Genomic DNA, 23,111 nt, shown 5'->3' on the forward strand with positions numbered 1-23,111 from the left:
TGTGCAATTCAATTGTATACATCGTAGGCCTGACCTCCTTATTGGTACATGTAAGCGTTACATCGTTGCCATGTCCGCTTAAAGAACACGCTCACTTTCGCCAGACCCTGCTCCAACGCTAGGTGTTGCGAAGGAGGTGCATCGGGCTCTATATTGCCCGTGCGTATGGCTTGCGCGGCAGAACCGATCTGCTCTTGATGCCTTGAAATATCCCCACACTATCCAAAATCGTGAACCCGGGCGAGGGTCACATCTCGACCCAGCCGAAAATCGGCCGGCTTTCCGGAGCAGACTGGCTCGAAGCTGTTGAATTTGTGCTTCCTCCATGGCATATCATATCCTTCTCCCCATTTCTTGGGTATCACATGGCATTATACATATTGCTGTCCTCTGCCCTCGTCACATAAACCTCACTCTTCACCACGATCTCGTCATCGCCCGGCTGCGAGCTTCGCGCCCTAGCAGGCGTCTCGATATTTACCGAGTTCAGCGGTATCGCATGTTGAGTGTCTTGGACTTGATCGGGAAGTATCTGCGTTTCGTCGGAGGACAAATCGCCTGACTCCCCACTGAGTTTGTGGAACCGTTTACTGGAAGTGGAAACGGTAGCCAATTTAGAGGAAGCGCCGGTAGTAGTATGTTTTGGAGTGCTGTTATGATGCGCTTTGTATTCCTTGAAGACCTGAGGGCCCACGACAGGGGCACTGGCACATAAGATTGCGCATACAGCTTCCGCTGCGGAGAGGATGAGGAAGAGAACCACCCCGTCTGGACGACGTCAGCATTGAAGCCTTTGGACGGGCCCTCTACAAAAGAAATTGCTTACAGCTAGGATCAGTCTTGTCATCTGTATCAACCTCCAATTCTAGAAGCATTATTTAGCATCGCGATTCAGAAGGCATCACCAGGGCGTTTACGTACCGATAAGGCGGGCGAGTCCGAGGAGACAGGCAAGTGCACCCACAGAAAAAATCCCAGCAATAGCAAGCCTCTTTTTCAAATCGATTTGGAGTTTTAAGATAGCCGTGATCGGTAGCAGCAAAATACAGACGTCCGATATCAGACTGAAGATCACGGGCATCGCAACATGTTCCACGGTTGTCGCGTTACATTGACCATGGATGTTCCCAGGCGTCGGCAGATGAAATCTTTCGTAATATCGGACATAGTACCAGCTGACCGGCCAGCACTGAAAGAGATAGAACCCAGTTGCCCCGAATCCCCAGAGTGCGAGGTATATTAAATTAGCCCACCAGGCAATCCTTAGCCATTTTTGATGTACGAGAAAGACCCGTCGGTAAAAGAAGAGGAGCGCGAGCTTTATTGAAGTGAAGGTTGGGCTGAACAGAACCATGCTGATCCAGACATGCTGGAGAAGAATGTCAGTCGCTGAGTCTCATCTCCTTGGCTGATAGGTCCACATACTCTGAAGACATTTGAAATATTACTAGCTATGTTCGGGTCTTCCTCAGTAATTCTGAAAGCATGCAGACCCAGGCCATAATGCGTGGCTTTGCAGGAAAGTTAGCAAGAGGGAGACTCAATTTGCTTCCGGGTTTGATTGAGCATGAACATACAAGCTAGAAGATTCGCTAGGATGGCATTGATAAGGAGCTTCAAACGTCAGTCTTTGAAGTCTTTAATGGAAATGAATTACATACACCGCCGACGACAATGAAAACGTCTTCGACGAACATCGTCCTCCTCATCCTGTAATGCGATCTGTAATGAGAAACACATCGCGCAATGACAGCAAAATTATTGATGACAAGAAAGACGATCAGGCTTGCATAGAGGGCAGGTCGTCTATCGTCGCCGAAGCGTTCACGCTGCACGTCTGTAAGAGGCATGCTCGGTGGTGATGACCGTCGTCTCCGCTCAAAAGCTCAGACACGGAGCATACAACACAGAATAATAGGATAGAAAAGGAATCTAGCTCGGATTAAACCGAGGGATCTCTGGCTCGCCGCGCCATCGATTGCGACCCACATGTCGAACAGTAGGCTTTCTAGGCAAGGGTGAGATTTACCTAATTATGCGCCTGACAGTTCCTATTCGTGGAGTCCTGCAGACGGATTCAGGCCGCCCTAAGTGCCATGGCGGTGAGACAGCTCCGACGCCCACGTTTTCTGCGATTGAGGAATGGTGTCGGGATCTGCGACTTGTCATTGTAGCTGTTTACGGCAGGCTGCCGTGACGCGAGAATCACTGGCTGTGGGATGAGGGACGTCGCCAATAGCAAAAGCCCCCACCCACACCCGGCGCCAGAGTCTTGCATTCCATTTGGTACCTGCAGGCTGACTCCACGATGGAATCGCCAAGCAGGCACAGGTACCAATAAGCGATGCGAGATAACCGAATCGACCCTCTCTTTGTGGGCTTGCTGTGATTTGTTCTACGTAGGTGGTATGATGACATACGAGATTCCATGGCTTCGATTGAAAGAACGTTAATGCACATCAAGGGCACCAGAGACCAGAGGGAGCTGGCGCCTGTCGTCAGCTTTTAGTCTCGGATGTTCGCTCTCTCGTGCTTCCGCCCTCAGGAATATGGGCGACAATAGGATTCGCACTACCTATAGATGTCTGAAAGGACGGCTTTCCGATGATTTGTGTGTCAACGATTGTGAATTAGGTTTCGGAATGCTTGGATGCGTTCAAGATCCGTTATCAAGCTGCTTAAGACTTGCCTATACAAGGGATCTAAAGGGGCGGCTGGTGTAGGGATAGCGGGCCGTAGTCTGAGTGGACGTAGCCGCTCTAATAATGGGCATTCGTTGCAAGTTCTGACTTCCTCTGGCGTCGTTGTCAGAGATTGCGGTCCCTTTTGCCGTGCTCTGGTCTGGAAGGTGCCGGTGGTGCATCATGGTCGTTATGTGAATCTTTGAATACTCTTCGACGCCAATGGTGCATTGGCTTGAAGCCACCGTGTAATTTCACTTGAGAAACTTGTGGGGTATTCGCGTGCATGGAGGTTTCTTCCTATGCTGCAAGGGAAGGCCCGATCATCGCTGCGTTCTGGTTCATGAGTCTAGGCGTTTCATCCACGACCGCGCTTACCAGACATTCCTCGCTTTTCAATTCACTTCTCACTCAATCCTCTTCAAGACTTTGGGACGTCGCCGCCGACCATCCCTCGTTCTGTTACGTTCTAAATAGTTTCCCGCCAATCTGCCCTACAGCTGGAGCTCAAAGTCGGCCCGACAATCAGCGGTTGAGAACTTGAGATCACTCAAAAGAAGAGTAGATCAAAATCAAGCGAAGATGGACAAGCGCGCCCCGGAGCTTGTTGACGAGGAGGATGCGTCCGAGACGCAGGTTGAAATCAAGTACTCTGCAGCTGAAGAGACTCGAGTACGACGTAAACTGGACTTGAATATGATGCCATTGTTCTTCGTCCTATGTGAGTAAACAGGGCTCGAATATATTGTTCATGACAGTTGTTCCTAATGTGACCGACTTGCTAGACATGTTGGCATTTCTTGACAGGGGCAACATCGGTAATGCAGTGCTTGCGGGCATGTCGAAGGACCTAGACCTGGAAGGCGATCGTTATGAATGGCTCCTGACAATCTTCTACATCACCTACATCGTCTTCGAGTTCTCACTTCTTTTCTGGAAGATCTTTCCGCCCCACATTGTTGGAGCGATAGTGGTTCTTGGATGGTAAGCGGCTCTGCGAGTAGTCCCAGCCAAATTCGCTCGCCTGACTTTATTGACAGGGGCATAATGGCGACTCTACACTCTGCGGTCCAGAATTGGGCAGGCACTATGGCGCTCCGCTTCTTCCTCGGAGCGTTCGAAGCTGCTTATGCGCCTGGCATTATCTACCTCCTGTCATTTTTCTACCTTCGGAATGAAGTTGGGCTCAGGTGCGGCTTGTTCGCATCAGCTGCGCCAATTGCGTCGACTTTCGCAGGTGCCCTGGCTTATGGAGTGCTGCATGGTCATTCTTCGCTCCGCAATTGGCGGCTTTTGTTTTTGGTTGAGGGTCTCCCGACAATCTTGATGGTTCCCTTTGCATTCTTCTTCATTCCAGATTCGCCCAGCAAAGCAAGATTCCTCAATTCAAAAGAAAAGGCCATCGTCCGGTCTCGCGCTGTACGTCAGACCGGTACTGTCGATAGACTGGGAAGTCTGAGTTTGGGCGAGCTTGGTCAGACCTTATTTGATCTCAAGGCATGGCTCAATGCAGTGAGTGACACGCCCGATCTCTCTCCCGGTAACACCAGCAGTCACAGACAGCTAATCATGGTCAGCTAATGTATTTTGGCACAAATGTATCCTTTGCTAGCTTACCGGTGTTCTTACCGACGATCCTGAACAAAATGGGATACAGCGCGATCGACTCACAAGGCCTCTCAGCACCACCCTATTTTATTGCATTCCTTCTGGCAATTGCGACGACTTTCATTGCTGACAAAACCCAACAAAGAGGGTTGACCCTAATGTTCACATCCGCCGTCGGAGGAATTGGCTATGTAATTCTTGCAACTGTAGAGAAGCCCGTGGGAGTACGCTATTTTGCCGTGTATCTCGCCGCCGCAGGGGTGTTCTCTACTATTCCAAACATACTGGCTTGGACATTGAGTAAGTCTTGAATTCGAGTAGCCTGTTCACTTTCAGCTGACAGCGAGGCAGATAACCAAGGCAGTGATTCACGCCGCGGCGCTGGTCTTGTCCTCATAAATGTGGTCGGGCAGTGTGGACCTGTACTTGGAACAAGGCTTTACCCCAAGTCTCAAGCTCCCCGGTTCGTCAAGGGAATGAGCATCTGCGCCGCGTTCATGTTCTGGACTTTCTTCATGGCGGTAGCGTTGCGATTCCTATTAGTATGGGAAAACAAGAAGCTTGACCGACAATATCCGAAATCAAAGGACGAAAAGGAGCCCGGACAAGATGCCATTGCAGCTGAAAATTACGGCCCAAGCTTTCGCTACGTCTTGTAATCACATTTTGCTCTAATCGATTTGAGCAATCATTTCCAGGTGGAGCATTTCTAGGGAGAAGATAGTTCGATTCGGCTTGGAAAGCTGGTTGACAACGACCCCTGATATCTGGAAATGAAGAACTGACGAATGATTTGCGTTGGAAAACTGTGATTTTCGCCGCAAATACACCTGCCCGTCCTCGCTTTTGAATGACTCAATAGCAACTGTGCATATACGTATGCTTGGGATTGGACAACAAAGGATTTTGAAAGCAGACTAACGTGCCAGGAATGGGCGAGTGGCCGTATCAAGACGGTAGCTCGATTATGTATATAGACACTTTATGGAGAACAAGGCAAGGTCTTCGCTGTAGATCCTAGCGAGGAAGTCTAATACACGCGCGAACGAGAACAGCTTCGTCGGTGTCTCGTAAAGGTTGAACAATCAAAGACAATGAAGATTTCAAGTCTGCTCCACCTTCCCCCAATTCAGGGGCACAGGGGTGAAGCTTTGGCTTGGCAGGTGACGCTTGCCAAGCTTCTAGAACTACGGTGAGCGATAGATCTCAATATGGAAAAACATCTCTGGCTGGTGATGGTACAATCACTTTCCACCTGCATTATTGTTTGCCGTCTTGCGCCTTCCACCTTCGCTCATTGGTTCTTTATCTTCTCCGTTTTATATACTCTCACTCCATCATGTTGCTCATGTTCGAAGTCCGGATTTGAACACCGCCTATGCATCTTTCAAGCCCACAGGATATTCAATGCCATGGGCCCTCGCACAGGCAGCTTCCGATCTCGTGCTACAAGCCTTATAAAGTCGCCTCTTGCGACTATACATCAGGGGCAATACCATGATCCAAATAGGGAAAGAAGTTTTAGCAATGCTTCACAACAGCAGACTCTCAATGAGAAGCAAGAGGCGCTGGACAATCTTACAAGCTCTTCTTCCTGTGGGCAAACGCATTCCACATTAGCAGAAGATACTAGAGTTCGCGAACGAGACGCGCACAGGATACCCCGAACTATTCCAAGCTGGGTTCACACCAGGGAAGAGATCGAGAAAGGCATTGTTCCAATCTCACCCTCACACGATCCCCCTGGTGCAGCTCAAGTGGCTCAGCATAATAGCAGTCCTGCTATAAAGGCCAACGGGTCGACTTATCATCAAAAGGTACATAATCAAGAATATGAGAAGCTAGCGCACTGGTCCGGTGAGGCCGATCCTGAGAGGGTCTCGCGCTGGAAGGCTTTCACGGATGCTTCGGCGTATCCTCATATCACTCCAGATGGTGGGCGTATCGTTAGTGAAGAATGGCTACGAGATAATGGTCCAAACTACTATCAACCATGGATGGCAGGAGTAGTGGAGGGTGACCCTGAAGTTGGCTACAAATCTCACATTCGGCGGCGCGCGTGGTATCTGAGACTTGAACGCAAAATTCTACGCAGTCCTATTGTTCCCATGGTGATTCGTATGATCGTTCTTTCATTCTCGGTGGTTGCACTAGGACTAGCCACCTCCATCCACATATTAGTCAACGGAAACGACAGTGTGCTCGAACAAGTTCCAAGTACAGACATGGCGATTATAGTAGATGCAGTGGCAATCGTTTACTTATTATACATCGCATACGACGAATACTCAGGGAAACCGCTCGGATTGAGGTCTGCGAGGGCCAAGATGCGGCTCATCTTTCTGGATCTGTTCTTCATCGTTTTCGATTCTGCTAATCTTAGCCTGGCGTTTGAGTCCATCAGGGTAACCAGCTGTGAGGAAGCTAGTGACCAAAAACACTGTGATGTAGATCAGAGAGAAGTGTTCGGCAAGGTTCTCCCTCGGCAACGGGCTCTTTCGAGCGTCCTCTTGATTGCCTTGGTCGCATGGCTGTTGACTTTTTCGATTAGTATTACTAGGTCAGTGGGTCCTGTCTACTCTCTTCATACTCGCTGTGCCCTATCCCGATGTCCTATGCTAACGATCACCCAGACTCGTAGAGAAAATGACGAGCAGATAGGGTCTCTGACCTTGCTTTGTTAGCATGTACAGACACGAACATAAATGACGCGAGATTTACGACTTCACGACCTCACGACACGCATAGACGAATCTGGACAGCCTTGAGTGCTTTCACGGCTGTTCGGCGAACACTAGAATTCTAGCGGACTCACTTATGATGCTTTGCTTAGCTCATGACGTATGCGCCTAGCGAGTGCTCATGCCTTATCTACTTACGGGTGATTAAATCGAAGAGATATTCCACGTTCCACTTCAATCACAGGTGCAACAATCGAGAGGCCAGCTACATGCTTGCGAAACGGCCAATAACAACATGCCAGCCATCCCGAAGCCGTTGAAAGACCTCAAGATTTCCTCCTATCAGATTCCAGCACATGTCCTCACGCCAAACACATCGATTCAAAAGAAGCCGCTGTTAGTCTATCACCAAATATTCGCACCGAGTACATCAGCCTCAGACGTTGAGGATTACCTTACCAAGTCACAAGGTGTGCTACCGCATTGGCGATGCACCATGTTCAGCCGGTCTCACTTCCATTCCACTAGCCACGAGGTTTTGTACGCGTACTCAGGGTCAGCCAAGCTATGTTTTGGCGGAGAGAGCAATTCTGGACGAGTGGAGCTTGTTGTTGGAGCAGGAGACGCAATGGTCGTTCCAGCTGGGGTGGCGCATGGATTGCTGGAGGACAAGACGGGGGATTTCAGCATGGTCGGATCTTATCCGAAGGGATACCATTTTGACATGTGTTACGGCAGTGCAGGGGAGGAACAGAAGATCAAGAGGATCTCATCACTTGCCTGGCTTGAGCGAGACCCCTTCTATGGAGACAAAGGTCCTGTCATGGACTTGTGAGCCTAGAGTACAATGAACATTGACTTGATTATCTTGTTCTTTCTTTGCTGGACGTGGTTTTGTTCTTTGATTATTTGAAGCTCCCATGGCAAATTCTGGACTCCATCTTAGCTTGGCTGCGCTTCTAGGGGTGCAATTGCCTGAATTTCTATGTCTAGCTGACAGCTACCCTGAGGCACGGAGTTATCGGCTTAAGACCGTGCTGACTAAGCGGTGGTGGCTGCCTTCGTCCTAGCGGCACGTCACAATTAGGGTTTGCCATTGCAGCAGTCATTCTTTCCCTCTACCGAGTAATCGAGCTGCCTATTGCTAACATCTCCTCCCACGACTTCTGCACATCTGAGCTTGATGCTCTTTTCCAGGTGGCACAACAAAAGCAACTGTGTTACGCCATTGTTAGAAGTCCCGTCGGCTTTGTTATGCGCGTGCCCGCCCATTAAAGCGTTGCACGACACATGCGGCTGTACTACTTCCTACTCTTTAGAATCTGACAACAATTAGCCCTTGACACAGAAGAACTTTGGTCTTTAATTTGAAACTCTCACCTCTCCAGTGCGCCTTTCACTCATCATACTCATCTACGACAACCAGGCTATAATTTGTAATCATGGTGATTCACATGCCACCCGCTCCTAACAAGGACGACCTTGAGGCAACATGGGCTTTCCTCGAGAGTGGTGTCGACAAGATCATGACAAATCTAAAGGATGGAGTGGATATGCCCTCTTACATGGGAATCTACACAGCTGTACACAACTTCTGTACATCACAAAAAGCCGTAGCTTCGGGAGGAATCATAGGCGGCAATGCACATCGCGGTGGTAAGTCTGCGCCTCCGCGTAAGAAGAGAAAGCTTTCGGAGCATAGATTAACACCTCCAGCAGCGCATCTCCTCGGCGAAGACCTCTACAAGAACCTCAAAGACTACCTCAAAAGCCACTTGGAAGGCTTGTATCAACATTCTCAAGGTCACGTTGACGAAGCCCTTTTGACTTACTACATTCGAGAATGGGATCGATACACGACTGCCGCAAAATACATAAACCATTTGTTCCGATACCTGAACCGACATTGGGTGAAGCGGGAGGTCGATGAAGGCAAGAAAGATGTTTACGATGTCTACACTTTGCATCTTGTGTCTTGGCGGATGGTTTTTTTCGACAAGGTCAACAAGAACGTCATGGATGCTGTCCTCAAGATGGTGAAGAAGCAGCGTGATGGCGAGACAATAGAGCAGTCCCAGATCAAGAGTATTGTCGACTCTTTTGTCTCGCTCGGCTTGGATGAGACAGACACGACGAAGTCCACGCTTGATGTCTACCGCTTCCACTTCGAAAAGCCATTCCTCGAAGCTACGAAGAAGTATTACGAAGACGAGTCAAAGCAATTCGTGGCTCAAAATCCCGTCGTTGAATACATGAAGAAGGCAGAATCCAGATTGCAGGAAGAGAAGGACCGTGTCGGTCTCTACCTGCACCAAGACATTATGAACTCTTTGATGAAGACTTGCCTCCAAACTCTGGTCACAGGACACTCTGCGCTACTTCGTGACGAATTCCAGGTACTGCTAGATACTGATCGACAGGATGATCTTGCACGCATGTACAAATTGCTTTCACGGATCGTTGATGGCTTGGAGCCACTTCGGACGAAATTTGAGGCCCACGTTAGGAAGTCCGGCTTAGCTGCGGTGGAGAAAGTAGCTGTCGACGGAGACAACATGGAACCAAAGACCTACGTCGACGCCCTTTTAGAGGTACATACACAGTACCAACAGCTCGTCGACAATGCTTTTAATGGCGAGTCGGAGTTTGTGCGATCTCTCGACAACGCGTGCAAGGAATTCGTCAACCGCAACAAGGTCTGTGTAACCGGTTCAACACGATCTCCTGAATTACTAGCAAAATACACCGATCAACTTCTCAAGAAGAGCGGCAAGAGTGCCGAAGAGGCAGATCTGGAGGCATCATTGATCCAAATCATGACAGTCTTCAAGTACATCGAAGACAAGGACGTCTTCCAAAAGTTTTACTCCCGCATGCTGGCTAAACGACTGGTACATTCAAGCTCCGCCTCAGAAGATGCTGAGACTAGCATGATCGGCAAGCTCAAGGAAGCTTGTGGTTATGAGTACACAAACAAGCTGCAGCGTATGTTTCAGGACATTCAGATCTCTGCAGATTTGAATAGGACTTTCTCGGACTGGGCCGAGAAGGCGCTCGCTGAGGATTACAAGAAAATCGTGGACTCGACTTACCATGTTCTCGGCACAGGCTTCTGGCCTCTTAGTGCGCCAAACACCAACTTCATTCCGCCAAGTGAAATCGTCAAGACATATGAACGATTTCAATCCTTTTACTTCGACAAGCACAACGGTCGCAAGCTCACATGGTTGTGGCAATTATGTAAAGGAGAGATCAAGGCGAACTACATCAAGAATGCCAAGTTCCCTTACACCTTCATGGTCTCCACGTATCAAATGGCTATACTACTACTCTTCAACGACGCTGAGACGGTGTCATACGACGATATACAGCGAGCCACTGCTCTTTCACCGGAGTACCTTGATCCATCGCTAGGTGTATTCGTCAAAGCTAAGGTACTGTTACCTTCACCTGAAAACGGCAAACCCGAGTCAGGGACCTCATACACGCCAAATGTCAACTTCAAGAGCAAGAAAATGAAGGTCAATCTCAACATCAGTGTCAAGTCCGAAGCGAAGCAAGAAGTCGAGGACACGCACAAGAACATCGAGGGGGATAGGAAGTTGTTGATGCAGGTAAGTGCTAAGTGCTCCCTATCGTACGGTATTCCTTTACTAATTTCCCTCCCAGTCCGCCATCGTGCGCATCATGAAGTCGAGAAAGAAGCTGAAGCACGTTGTTCTCGTCCAAGAAACGATCGCCCAGATCAAACAACGCTTCACACCCAAGATTCCTGACATTAAGAAAGCGATAGACCAGCTGATTGAGAATGACTACCTCGAGCGACTAGACGATGACGAACTAGGCTACCTTGCTTAAGTGACGATTATCCGGCAATACATCATGTTTGTAATCGTGCTAGTCCCCGCTGCTTTCCCAGCAATGGCCAAATTCGTAGTGCACTGCTTACAACTTTGATACTTATGCCACAATGGCCATCTGCACAAGAAAAGGTGTGGGTAATGGCGTCCGCGATGAGCATCTGCGGGAACAGCTACGAATGCAGGGTCTAGACTTGGTAAGGCAGAACGAACTGGAGCTTGCATTGAGGTAGAGGTGTTGATACCCTGGCTTTGTTATGCTCATATTACATCACGATTAGATATTCTCAACAAGAAATCCTCTCAGCTTCTCTCCAGTTGCCCTGTCAAATATTCATTTCATTGCATTACATGGCATGATTACGATTGCCGAACAGCATTTGTTCTGAAAGAGTCCTTTACCTGGTAACTGAGAGCCCGCCAGGTTTTGTGCTTAACCCACAGGTGTTTGCTTCCGTTGCAGACGACTTGAAAGAGAAATGTTTCCCGGGACCATGCTACGTTGAGTACTCATTGAGTTGATGCATCTATTGGAAGGTATCACATGAGAACACTTGGCCTCGAGGGTATCTATTCCTTCGCTACACATGTTTTTCCTTGGCAAAGAAATCAAGATAGCCATCGCACTAATGATCATGATCAATGCTGTAACACACCGTCGCATTGCATAACATGTTCTTCAACCCCTCCTTATGGAGGGTCTCCTCGACGCTTAGAGCGTGAACGCTTTTGATCGGCTTAGGGAACCCATCCACGGCTGCTTTGCCAGCGCAAAACCCTCGAAACGTCCCTTCGACCTTCGGCGGCGGCGGCGGCGGCGGCGGCGGCGTTCCTTTCCTGGCTCTTCGCCCTGGCGCTGCACCCTCGGGACCCCCTACTCCCCATGGCGTCCCGAGCAGGTCGCCTTGACAGTTCGGCTCGCTGAAGAATTTGAATCCGTGAAGGGGGTTGTTTGGGTCCTCGGCGTAGTTGATGCCCATTCCTGTGCCTCGGGGCTCCCAGTTCGTGCAGTCGCCGTCCATGATTTTGGGCTTGTGGCTCTTGTCGGTTAAGGGGCTGTCGGTGCAGTTGCCGTCGTTGTGGTGGCTGATCCATGTGCCTGTTGTTGGGAGATCGTCTCGGGCAAGGATGAGGTGGGATATAGCGCCTGCGCTGAGAGCTGAGAGGCAGAGGAGGGTTGAGGGCTTCATTTTGGTGTTTCGGACCTGTTATATTAGGAGTAAATTGTTTTGAGACTGTTTTGTCTGGAAGATTGCTTAGCTTGGTGGAGAAGTGGATTATCTGGCGAACTGTGGGCTGCGAAGTTTGGACGACGCAGGAAGGAAGGTACTTAAGTGGATTTGAGGCCAGGAATGAATACAATTGCCTTGTGACCGGCGAAAGGCTCCGGATCTCATGCGGCCTAAGAGTTGGGATCCATGCCCCTTTGTGTGTTCAACACTGGTCTCAATCGACAGCTAAGCCCTTTGTGCTGTTGAATGAATACTTGGTCTTCTCTTTCATGCGGTCTCCGAAAGGTATTGTAACAACTTGTCTCGCTCGCATACTGCGCTTGATGTTCGAAATAAATGTAAGAGACAGGGCTTCAAGTCGCTTGCAAGATGGAAGAATGTGGTGGTATACAATTGACCTAGAGTATCATATTCGTCCACCCACGCATCACGTGCGACTGAAGCTGCCGTTCCAAATTCTTCGTACTCTTAATTCCCTTCGTGATATTTACAGTCGATCAATGATCGCCCCCGCGAATTCAAACGTCTTTGATTTCCCGCCTAGATCACCTGTTATGGTCTTACCTTCCGCCAGTACCGCAAATATGGCATTCTGGATCTTGTCCGCATGCTCATTCAGTCCCATATGCTGCAACATCATGATACTACTCAACAACAGTGCCGTCGGGTTCGCAAGTTGCTGCCCCGCAATATCCGGCGCTGAACCATGGACAGCTTCGAAGATTGAGCATTCGTCGCCTATATTTCCAGAGGGTGTGAGGCCGAGGCCCCCAATCAAACCTGCGCACATATCCGAGAGAATATCGCCATAGAGGTTGGGCATAACGAGGACTTTGTCATTATATGGGTCTGGATCCGTGACTATTTTTAGGCATGTGTTGTCGAGGAGCTCGAGATCAAATTCGATCTGTGGGAATTCCTTCGAGATATCCCTTGCCGTCTTCAAGAACAGTCCGTCCGACATCTTCATAATCGTAGCCTTGTGCACTACTCTAACCTTCCTCTTGCCCACATCTTCCGCATACTGGAATGCAAAGCGTAAGACCCGCTCGGATGCTTCGCGCGTAATCAATTTTATGGATTGCACGACGCCGTCAACGACGACATGCTCGATCCCAGAGTATTCACCCTCCGTATTTTCACGAATGAGGACCGTGTCAACATTGTCGTATGGGGTTTTGTAGCCGGCTATGGATTTGCAGGGACGAACGTTGGCGAACAGGTGGAATGTACGGCGGAGCGTTAGGTTGAGGGAGACATGGCCTTTGCCTATCGGAGTCTACATGATGAGAGATTGAGCTCTTGCATTGTCTTTGAAGGAGGAGGGGACAGAAGGTGAGGCCATACCGCTAAGGGACCTTTTAGTGCGACGTAGTTCTTGCGCACGCTCTCGATTGCTGCGTCAGGAATGACGGTCCGGCCTTCTTTGAGCTGTGGTGTCACGTCGACTGGCTCCCATTTCACAGGAGCCTTCAATTGGTCAGATCCTTCGATTTCAATAAACGTTGTGGGTGAATCTGACTTTAGCTGCCGCGAATATGTCCTTCACCGACTGTGATATCTCTGGTCCGATGCCGTCTCCTTCGATTAATGTTACGGTGTAGTTGCCCTATGAGGAATAGTAATCAGCCACGCCCCAGTGTACATCATATGCAGGTCAATTGCTGTAGGGATATGCAAAGACTGCAATCAACGCACATCAGAGCCTTTCTGGCCCTTGAATTTGGCGACTTTATCCTTTTCCGGGATTGCGTAACACCGAACCTGCAAGTATGTCAACCAATGGCTGCCGTACATCCACAGTAATTCTGTTGCGCTTTACCTGGTTTATCGCTCTGCTACTTTGAGCCGCGTGACATCTGCGGAGACATTGCCGTGCAGATACACCTAGTCCACGGCCAATTATCATCGTGGAGCTTCTCAAGCGTAGTGAGCATACGAGCGTCAAAGATGTAGCTGCCTTCTCGCACTTTTCTTATCTCAATTGAGGTAATGGGGTGCAGCGAACATGCATGACCTCGGCCGCGCTCAGCCCTACCGTAGGGCTTGCATATACATCCCTATGCTTTGAATCGTCGGCCCTTCTGCAATCACAATGACTCTCCCTAGATGAAAGATCCGCTAATCTTACGCTATATATCTCCTAGAATAGCTCACATGTAGGCTGCCGGAACGTCTTTGCTCCCGACATGAACAATGAACATACTATTTTGAACTACTACAATCTTACAAACCCACTCCCCGCGAGCTGGCCGGCTGAGAAGGACGATAGCGATGTATCAGAGGATGAGAAGTCGAAAGCAGTATCAAGACACTACGTACGACGATCTAGATCTAGATATTCAGCGCTCGACAGACATGGGGACCGGAAGAGCCTTGTTCCTGGATCGGAGAAGCTCCCCCATGGTCAAGAGAACCTTGTCCAGAAGGATGAGCCAGACCCACTCGGCGGCACAGATAGTGTCGTGAAGATTCTTCGGCGCAAGGGTTTGCCTGTTGAGGAAGATAGCCGCTTGAGTGAGAGCAATATATCGTTCTGAAGCACGGACACTGAAAGGCTGTAGGAAATAGGTTCTTGCTCTCCTCTACAACATTCTCCCCGAATTTGTTCCTATCCCAAGTCCATTCGGATTCATCCACGAAAGAACTCCTGCAGGGTCTTGAATCCCTCTCTCGATCTATTGACTCAAAATCAGCTTCTTTGAAGGTGCTTGTTGAGTCGAACTTCGAACGATTCGTCCGCGCCAAAACTACCATCGATAATGTATACGCTGAAATGCGCAATCAAGGTGCGGATCCGGAAGCAAATAGGTCGCGGGGGCATTCTCGCGTCACTTCCCGTGAGAGCCGACATTTTCGAAATTACAGTGGACAAGGATCTAAGAGTCCGAATCTCGGCATCAACAAGCCATCATCGAACGACAAAAAGAAGAATGCGCTGACAAAAGAGAGCGAGTACGGTGTGCAGGGTATCAAAGCGCCTTTGATTGAGGTCGCCGTGAAAGCCGAAGAGATATGGGGCCCCGCGCTTGGGGGCCAGGAGAAGGAGGGAAGCCTCAAGTCTATCGCGGATTCGATCGAAAGCTCCGAGGAAGTCTTCAGAGTGTACAAGAGCCTTCAAGATTGTATCAAGCGAAGAGATTACAGTGGTCTTGTGGAGAATTATAGCAAGGCCCGCAAATTCAAGGAAGGCGCTAGACAAATAGCAGAGAGGGTTTATCGGAGCGAACAACAACTCACCGATCAACAAGTCAATCAAATAGTAATCACAGGAAGGGTTTGGTCTGACGTCGAGAATCGCATTGAGGAGTTCAAAAGAGATGTTTGGCGTAGATTGACCTACGTCCAAATGAGCTCACAGTCTTCAATGAGCCAGAGTGAAACCGAGGATTACATGCCTTTGATTAATGTTCTACTTGAGCTGGGCGTCACTGACAACCCAATCTGGGTTTGGTTATTGAGTCGGTACGATCACCTCAAGAACAAAATCAACGCTACGTTTGAGCGGTCTAGAGTTGAGATAGAGGTTTTGCGCCGACGTCTTGCCCATGCCGAACCACCCTCTCCACCAATGGTAGCTAGCCATCTCAAGAGTGCAGCTGACAAGGACCTGGACACTTTATCCTCAAAGTTAGATACCTCACGTGTCCTTGAATTATGGGATTTGATCTACAGTTCCCTTGCAAATTTACTATCTACTAAAAGTGGCATCCTTGGAGAAGTCATAGAATTCTGGGATAAAGCTCAGCAATTTATCGAAGGCAGGATTCAAAAAACCATGCCTATCGGCATAGATGGTCAAAGTCAAAAGCACCATCGGCTGCTACCCGATGGCACAAGGGACCTCCATAAAGGTGTCTTAGAGCTCATTGATATGCTACAGGACTACGTCCACACATTCTTCGTTGAAGCACCTATCAATGATGTCTCAATGCTTTATTCACCTTCACCGAACACACCAACCCCAACAACGAAGCAAACGCTCTCTCCATTTGCACATCAAGATTCTCGTTTCGTGTTCGATGAGAACAACCCGCCTCCAACATCTTTGGCCCGAGGAGAGGCTTGGGAAAAGTTTGCATTCTGGCCCCCGTATGCAAATTCTCTAAGTGGCGTTCACTATCTTGAGAAGATCATGACCTTGGTTGGCTTAGCAGCTGCCGAGATGGCGGCAATGGTGACAACGGCTCCCCGAGAGTTGAATGAGTCGATATCGGAAAAGCTTAGATCGACAGTCACGAGTGCTCGAGAGAGATCTCTACAGGCAATATGCGATCAATGGCCTAAAGACTCGGAAATGTTCAGGTATATGGAAGACTGGTCCCGTATGGTTGACACCCCGGAATTGACTTATTTAACAAAATTTTTGATTTCTTTTGAGAACACTCTCCTGCTTGGTCTACAGAAGATTTCCTATATCCCTCAAGCTGCTAATGCTGGAGGAGGCTCCACGGCCATTATCACGCCTCCGACAGAGAAGAGCGTAAAAAACATCAGTAAAACACTACAGGAGTCACTGAATCTGATACTCGCTAGCATGATGGAAGTAGCAACAAGCTCCAACTCCATGGAAACATCCAGTATCACGGAAGATGGCGTGAGGATGATTGCAAATACTTCAAGTGTTGGAAGGGGTGTTCCTGTCAAAGTAAGTCGATATATCTTACATTTGTTGTGAATTACTAATTCAAGAAAGACCATCCGCATACTTCTGACGCTTATGAACATCAAGCATCTAAGGTTGAAGAAACATTTGTCCAACCTCAGGTCCCAATTCGGAACTCACTTCTCCTTCCCGTTTGAGAACGAGACACCTCCATTGAAGAAATCGCTAAAGGAAATAGAAGACTCTCTTTTCAAGTCTTACGTCGATCCTGTTGTGGCAAAGCTTGATACCTTAATTCATGCTGGCATCGTTTCTGAAACCTGGCTGCCTACTACTTCACGCCCAAGTGAAGTTCGACCCTACGTTTATGAAGCTCTCTTGGTTCTGGTTACAGTACACTCCGAAGTCTCTGCTACGACCAATCCATTCTCAAAGGTTTGGAGGAAGAAGACCGACCAACCACCCAAACCTACAGCTTTCGAAATGCTCGAATACGTACTGGTCAAAATTTCAAACATCTTCAGGTCCGCGTTCGGACAACGCGAAACATACCCATTGAACGCACTTATGCAGGCTACTCTAGATATGGAGTTCGTGGCTCAGACAATGACACAGTATTTGACCGACGAAGCAGGGACTGTCCAGGGCGAAGTTTACAAGGACCTGGACAAGAAGACAACCAGGGAAGTCAGCCAAGCTCTCCAAGGCGAGCTGCCTGGAATGCGGAGCGCGCTGAAGAAACTACGAGAAAGAACTAAAGGCGAATTTCTTTGTTTCAAAACACCGCCGTTACCTAAAGATTGAGAGATTTCGCAAGAGGTATGGTGGCAACACTTGAAGGTAGCAAGATCCTCTTGAAGTCGAAGGCAGAAACGCAGTGGCCCTGAGGTAGATATTGGTAGGGATGACTTGGAAAAGGGGTCTTTAAAAGATACTGTACTGTGTGTCCTCAGCTAGCGCTAAGCGAAATTCGATTCAGACGGGCATTGTTCTCCCAAGGTCACAGAGGTCGCCTAGAGATGATCCCATCAATCATGTAAAGTCTTTAATGAGCTTTAATTACTCGTTTCCCGAGTGTTACTCCAAAAAGAAAATACCAGATGCTGCACTTTACACTGTGGACCTATTTTGACTGGCCGAGAAGCTGGGAAGGTATCACCAGATCTCTAGAATTGAATCCTCTATCAATCACGCGGTGATCGAATGAGCCTTTTGCTAGTCGTTGGCAATGGCTTCCGCCCGGTGGTCTTCAGCTGCGATGTCCAAAACGGCCCAAATGTTTTCTAACCATAACTCCCCCTTGATGTCCCTTTTTATAAGGACTTGATTCAGTCAGACTGGTTCTCCTCCTTTTCCATTCGTCTGCTGTCTCATCTCTCCAGGAATATCACGTCGTCATACATCATGCACTTGCCGCGATTGCTTCATCGCTTCCAATTATAATATTTGCTTCGAGCGCTGGGCTTCGAAATTCTGGATACAATGTTTCGTCACAAACACGAAGACGAGTCTGGAAAACCTGTATTTCGTCGTTCTCGGTGGGTCGCAGTCGGCCGTTGTGCCATTCACCTGTTGCCAGTCTCGATTTTTTTTTTCTGGATACCTCTGAGCTTTAGCGCAAAGTACCTGGGACCCGGTTTCTCCTGGCGCACGTCGACTCACTTCAACCTTGCCCTTTTTCCAAATTGGCGCCAAATTACCCGAAACCGTGTGTAGCTAGCTTGGCGACTGTTGTCCTGCACGTTTTGCGACACGATCTGATGCGAGATAGGGTTCCTCTGGGCTTCGTTAGATCTGGTGTATTTTTCAGCCAAGCCAATTGCTTCTGGAATCCGGAAGTCTTGCAGGCGCATTGAATTCTGTCAAGAGCTGGAGAAGGCCGAGACTTGACAGGTCAGTCAACATCATACAAAACCTGGTCTCACTCGCAGGGGCTCTCGATAGTGTTATTTCTCCGCGGAGAAGGTTGAGGGTTATTCTGCAGATGGACATCCAGATGGAGAAGATTGATGGGATATTCGGTCTGATTCATTAGATGCGCTGTGGCAATGAAAACACAAGTATCTGACCACACGTAAAGAAAATACATGGTACGAATTGACAATATGAGAACCCGTTATCCGGGTGTAAACATGCCCACACCTGACTTACTTGTACATTACCAACTCCTATCATTATCGCACCTACTGGACAGCCAGCCCTTATGCGCCGCATATAGCACATTGTTCACGTCAAGATGATCGCACCCTGACCTATGCAAAGCATATAAAAGCCATCCAGTTGAAAGTAGAGCCACATAGACTATCATCACCTCTTCAATCCTCCCGATACTACTCTGTGAGCCCTGTAGTTCTCATCATCGGCATCGTCGCTACTGTCATCTTCTATCATGTCCAGTCGCTCGTTCATCTCCTTATCTGACATTGGCGCTCTAGACAGGCGGGGTGCGGGAGCAAGTTTGACGCGTGGACTTTTTGTCCGGCTGGTGTTTGGTAAAGTTCTAGTCTGTATCGGTCGAGCTTCTTGAGTTGGCTGAATGACATTTCTGAGAGGTGAGCTAATTGTTGGATTATTCGGGGAGTAGCCGGGCTTTTTAGGGCTTGACATGGCCATCAAGGAGTCTACGACATCTCGCTCGTCCTCATTCAGATCGGCTGGTGAGCGAACACTGCTAGCTGGGTACCTTTGCGGCGTTGTTGGCGCTGAATTGGTCTGTAGCCTTGGTGGTGGCGCTCGGCTCTGGTTCATTGGTGCTCGTTGGGGACTTCGTGGATGGATGTCAACAGGTGGTGCTAGAGACGGTGCCGTCCCGCTACTGGGCTTCGGATGTGAAGTTTGTGGGGTGGAACTACTGGTCTGCCCGTGTTCGCGCCAGAAAGACTCGTATGTGACGGGCTGTTGCAGGGATGTAGTAGCATTTGGCGGACTCATTCCAGTCGTTTTGGGGTTCCTTTGGTTTGAAGATGCCGACATCGGGAGTTTCTGAGGTTTTGTGTGATTTGTTGTTCGTGCAGTAAGAGATGGCGATCGGGAAGACTGTGGGTGATTGTGTGGTGAGCTGACTGACGCTTTCGACATTCCACGTTGAGCCGATACAGCGATTGTCTTGTGTGGTGCCATTTCTTCGAGCTCGGAAATTCTTCGGTCCTCACAATCATTCTGTACTTTAAACCATCCATAAGACAGATTCGTCTGTAGCTTGCGTGCCATCTAGAAAATTGTCAGAGCGGACGAACTGGATATGAGTGCCGACTCACCTCATTGATTTCTTCATTTCTAGAATGCGTACTACTACTTCGAGAATGCGCGCTATGACCGACCTGGGTCGGGCTCGTCGACACGCTGCCAGGCGAATACTTGATGTCACCATTGGCCATGCGCTTGGGTGCACTAGTATGCATTTGACTGGACTGCCCTGGGTGAACTGCTGCATGTACTTGTTGAACTGTTTGCGGTGTCGGAATGGTTGTCATGGTGTTTTTCGGCTGACTTGTAGCGTATGGAGACTCGTCGTACTCCAAATTGTAGTCTTGAGTGGAGGCGTTCGAGACTGATGTTGCGGGTGTAGCAGCTTCAATCAAGGTAGAGTAATTGCTAGCTGGATTTTGGTTCGATGCTGAGTGAAAATTGGTGTTGGAATGCTGACTCGCCGACGAGTCATTGAAAGAAGAGCTTTGAGAGTTCGGTAGAGTATGTGTCTCTCGTGCGGTTTTCGCAGGCCGGTGATACGAAGGTTCTGCTTCCGGATGGGTCAGTCTTTCAAGTAGCACAGAAGGCAGGCTGTACTCACCGAGCTGAGAATCAAAGAGCTGAAAGGCCATGGCAGCCAGTCTCGTCCGCTGGAAGACTCGACGATCACACGACGAGATGCACTGTTTCGGATATATGTCGCATGGAACCAACAGGGCGGGGAGAAAGTGATGGTGGCAATCGATCTCACAAGGGTAGAACCGAATACGCTCTTACATAGCCTTGTGATAACGAGCAGGATACGAACAGGATGATCCCAAGGTGCACGAACCAGATGTGCGCAGGCAAGAAAGAGAGGCCCTTTGCACTTTGGCGGGGGATCGCTAGGTCGCGGAAACCGTTGAGAACAAGGGCACGCGCCAAGAGAAACGCGCCCCTAGAGGCGAGTCACGTGCAGCTAGACATTGCCCGGATTAGGGAGTCGGATATTAAAATCATTCAATCAGACACTGGCGACATTGGAACCAAGATATGGGTAATAACAAATATAAAGAAGTGTCATACAGACACTACCTTGAAACGCTACGGTAAGTCGCTGTTTGAGGAGACTCCAAAGACTCCTCGCTATTTCCCAGGGTATCACTTCGAACTACTCGATGGACCATCCCAGACATTCCGATCATCGAGAGAGCCATAGTTGGCATTGGAATTGTTTGGACGACCTTGACCACTGCTACCGCTCTCGCTCCAGTGCCGTGACTCTCGCAGCTCTTCAGGTATATTGTCATCCTCATCTGATTCATCCTCAACTACGAATTCATTCGTAGGTGATGGTTGGAGGTCTCGAGGATCGAATCCCTCCCGGATGATCTCACCCTCGTCTTCGTCCGAGTAAGTACGTCTACGCGCTCTCAGTCAGTACAAATTCGCAGTAAACATCGAGATGACTTACACGAATTGCTTCGATTCCTGTTCGTTCCATGCCGCTCCGCCTTCTTTGCGAGCCCGCACTCGCTCTACCTCTTCGGCTTTTTTGTCTTCCACTAGCAGATCAACAAGTTGGCTTCTTCCAGATTTAGCTGACCCGGATGAGGTGGAGTCCTTGCGAAGCATATGACTCAGCACAGGTGCCCGCGATTTCGGTTGGGAGCTTCGGTGGGTGCGATGTTTGGCTTCCGCCAGACCTTCCTTGATGTCGCTAGATCTTTTCTTTTTGTTACCCGCCGTAGGTTGCAGCAGGTTCCTGTTCGTCGCTGGAGTGACAAGCGTCGGATTGGACCTCGCCCATCTTTCCCCAATGGGGACATGGGCCGTGATGACTGGATACTGTGAAAGACATTAGCCGACAAACCTCACAATATGATCGTCCGGAAGCCTACATTCCAATCCCCAAACTCCAAAGCCTTCGCGTCATTGAAGCACCTCTCATCTTCTGGGTCGAGATTGATATGCTTCAGATCTGGGTCATCGTCGTAACGGGGAACGTCTTCTCGAGCATGAGACATAGTTGCTGCGTCACTAGCTACCACACCCGCGAGCAAGGGTGTCCTGCTGGTTATCTCACCCGGCTTTGGTATCCAGTATTTCCCTTTTCCCCCTCTTTCGTATCGCATGCCCTCTTGCATTCGAGCTGTCCTTGAAGCAGACTCCTCGTGAGCTATGACGTTGTCCCCGCTATCAAAGACTCGATATTCATAGTGGCGTCCTACAAACGTTTCCTTGGTATCTTCAATGAGATCAAGCGGCCCGAAAGCATCACGCAAAGCGTATTTGACAGGCATGCGAGCAGCGGAGATTGTCTGGTCAGCATAATCTTTCCAAGAGAATGCATACCAATGCGAGATCGCAAACAATGGCATCTCGCAGCATATCAGTGCATCTTGTATAGCCGCCGCAAGGTTGTCTGCAGAATATCCTGGCACGTTGTTGGATATTGCCCCCAATTTCTGTAGAATGGAAAGGCCAAAGCCTTGCCAATAGGAAGCAAATATGATGAGCTTAATGCAAAGGAATTTGGGCATCGGTCGGAAAGGTTGCAAGTCCTGGGACATACAGACCCAGAACAACGCGAGGGCGTACAGGCTAAGCGTAATGCTAACGTTGTAGAGGATGCCCGCCCAGAGGTATCCAGACGTCAAGCCAAGATAACCCTCCTGGTAGGTACCAGTCAACTTCATGACAATTGTTGCGACTGCCAAGATGGGCTTCATGTATGCATATTGCAGTATGCCTCTCTTGATCGCAAGAAATGTGTGAGGATCAGAGATGTCCACTTTAGGAAGACAGCGATTTACCGGCCAGAGATGATTGACAGGCGGCCTTCCGTGCATCATGATGATCAGAGAGCGCTCCCCGCCCAGAAAGTTGATTAAAAGTTGTAAAAATGTATAGATGGTGAAAGCTTCATATACGTCCCGAACTGGATCTATGTAGAAAGCGGCATCTTGTGACATCAAGCTAGCAAAGGAAGATGCCGAGTAAACGGGAACCATGATCAAGATACGGATTGTATATCTTTGAAGGAGTGGCTTGCGGTAATTCTTTGTTTGGAGCCATATTGAGCTTGTGCCAATCGTCAGCTTTAGGTCGTGTCTTGAAAAAGAACAAACAGCTTACACAAATGTGATCAGGGTAGCTACCAAAGATGCAACTCCACAAACAACGATAGCAGCCTTGGTGAGGGAAGATCCAGAACCACTGCCAGACGCTCCACCGGGCATGTTCGCAACGGTGGGGATGCCTATAGTCTAGGG

The 23,111-nt window shown here is 49.1% G+C and overlaps 9 protein-coding genes across 9 annotated transcripts; 5 read left to right on the forward strand and 4 right to left on the reverse strand.

The window, feature by feature from the left end:
• Nucleotides 1–361: 361 nt before the first annotated feature.
• Nucleotides 362–875, reverse strand: KY384_007421 (uncharacterized protein; the record flags this gene model as incomplete). Its single annotated transcript, XM_044815912.1, has 2 exons — nt 362–768; nt 827–875. 2 exons carry the CDS (start codon nt 873–875, stop codon nt 362–364), a joined length of 456 nt encoding a protein of 151 aa, XP_044667786.1.
• A 2,388-nt stretch (nt 876–3,263) lies between these two features.
• KY384_007422 (uncharacterized protein) lies at nt 3,264–3,669 on the forward strand (the record flags this gene model as incomplete). Its single annotated transcript, XM_044815913.1, has 2 exons — nt 3,264–3,353; nt 3,415–3,669. 2 exons carry the CDS (start codon nt 3,264–3,266, stop codon nt 3,667–3,669), a joined length of 345 nt encoding a protein of 114 aa, XP_044667787.1.
• A 101-nt stretch (nt 3,670–3,770) lies between these two features.
• On the forward strand, nt 3,771–4,948 carry KY384_007423 (uncharacterized protein; the record flags this gene model as incomplete). The annotated part of the gene is made up of 2 exons (XM_044815914.1): nt 3,771–4,155; nt 4,611–4,948. The coding sequence occupies 2 exons, from the start codon at nt 3,771–3,773 to the stop codon at nt 4,946–4,948; spliced, it is 723 nt and encodes a 240-aa protein (XP_044667788.1).
• Nucleotides 4,949–5,701: 753 nt separating this feature from the next.
• On the forward strand, nt 5,702–6,599 carry KY384_007424 (uncharacterized protein; the record flags this gene model as incomplete). Its single annotated transcript, XM_044815915.1, has 2 exons — nt 5,702–6,526; nt 6,582–6,599. 2 exons carry the CDS (start codon nt 5,702–5,704, stop codon nt 6,597–6,599), a joined length of 843 nt encoding a protein of 280 aa, XP_044667789.1.
• A 1,813-nt stretch (nt 6,600–8,412) lies between these two features.
• On the forward strand, nt 8,413–10,828 carry KY384_007425 (uncharacterized protein; the record flags this gene model as incomplete). Its single annotated transcript, XM_044815916.1, has 2 exons — nt 8,413–10,584; nt 10,640–10,828. The coding sequence occupies 2 exons, from the start codon at nt 8,413–8,415 to the stop codon at nt 10,826–10,828; spliced, it is 2,361 nt and encodes a 786-aa protein (XP_044667790.1).
• Nucleotides 10,829–11,456: 628 nt separating this feature from the next.
• KY384_007426 (uncharacterized protein) lies at nt 11,457–12,020 on the reverse strand (the record flags this gene model as incomplete). The annotated part of the gene is made up of 1 exon (XM_044815917.1): nt 11,457–12,020. One exon carries the CDS (start codon nt 12,018–12,020, stop codon nt 11,457–11,459), a length of 564 nt encoding a protein of 187 aa, XP_044667791.1.
• Nucleotides 12,021–12,276: 256 nt separating this feature from the next.
• Nucleotides 12,277–13,521, reverse strand: IDH2 (NAD-dependent isocitrate dehydrogenase; the record flags this gene model as incomplete). The annotated part of the gene is made up of 3 exons (XM_044815918.1): nt 12,277–12,301; nt 12,554–13,331; nt 13,476–13,521. 3 exons carry the CDS (start codon nt 13,519–13,521, stop codon nt 12,277–12,279), a joined length of 849 nt encoding a protein of 282 aa, XP_044667792.1.
• A 1,303-nt stretch (nt 13,522–14,824) lies between these two features.
• KY384_007428 (uncharacterized protein) lies at nt 14,825–17,472 on the forward strand (the record flags this gene model as incomplete). The annotated part of the gene is made up of 3 exons (XM_044815919.1): nt 14,825–14,892; nt 14,931–16,710; nt 16,759–17,472. 3 exons carry the CDS (start codon nt 14,825–14,827, stop codon nt 17,470–17,472), a joined length of 2,562 nt encoding a protein of 853 aa, XP_044667793.1.
• A 2,044-nt stretch (nt 17,473–19,516) lies between these two features.
• On the reverse strand, nt 19,517–20,489 carry KY384_007429 (uncharacterized protein; the record flags this gene model as incomplete). Its single annotated transcript, XM_044815920.1, has 2 exons — nt 19,517–19,807; nt 19,926–20,489. The coding sequence occupies 2 exons, from the start codon at nt 20,487–20,489 to the stop codon at nt 19,517–19,519; spliced, it is 855 nt and encodes a 284-aa protein (XP_044667794.1).
• Nucleotides 20,490–23,111: the final 2,622 nt, after the last annotated feature.

The sequence above is a fragment of the Bacidia gigantensis genome (assembly GCF_019456465.1).
Source record: "Bacidia gigantensis strain McMullin 20006 chromosome Unknown contig_255, whole genome shotgun sequence".
NCBI classification, from domain to species: Eukaryota; Fungi; Ascomycota; class Lecanoromycetes; order Lecanorales; family Ramalinaceae; genus Bacidia; species Bacidia gigantensis.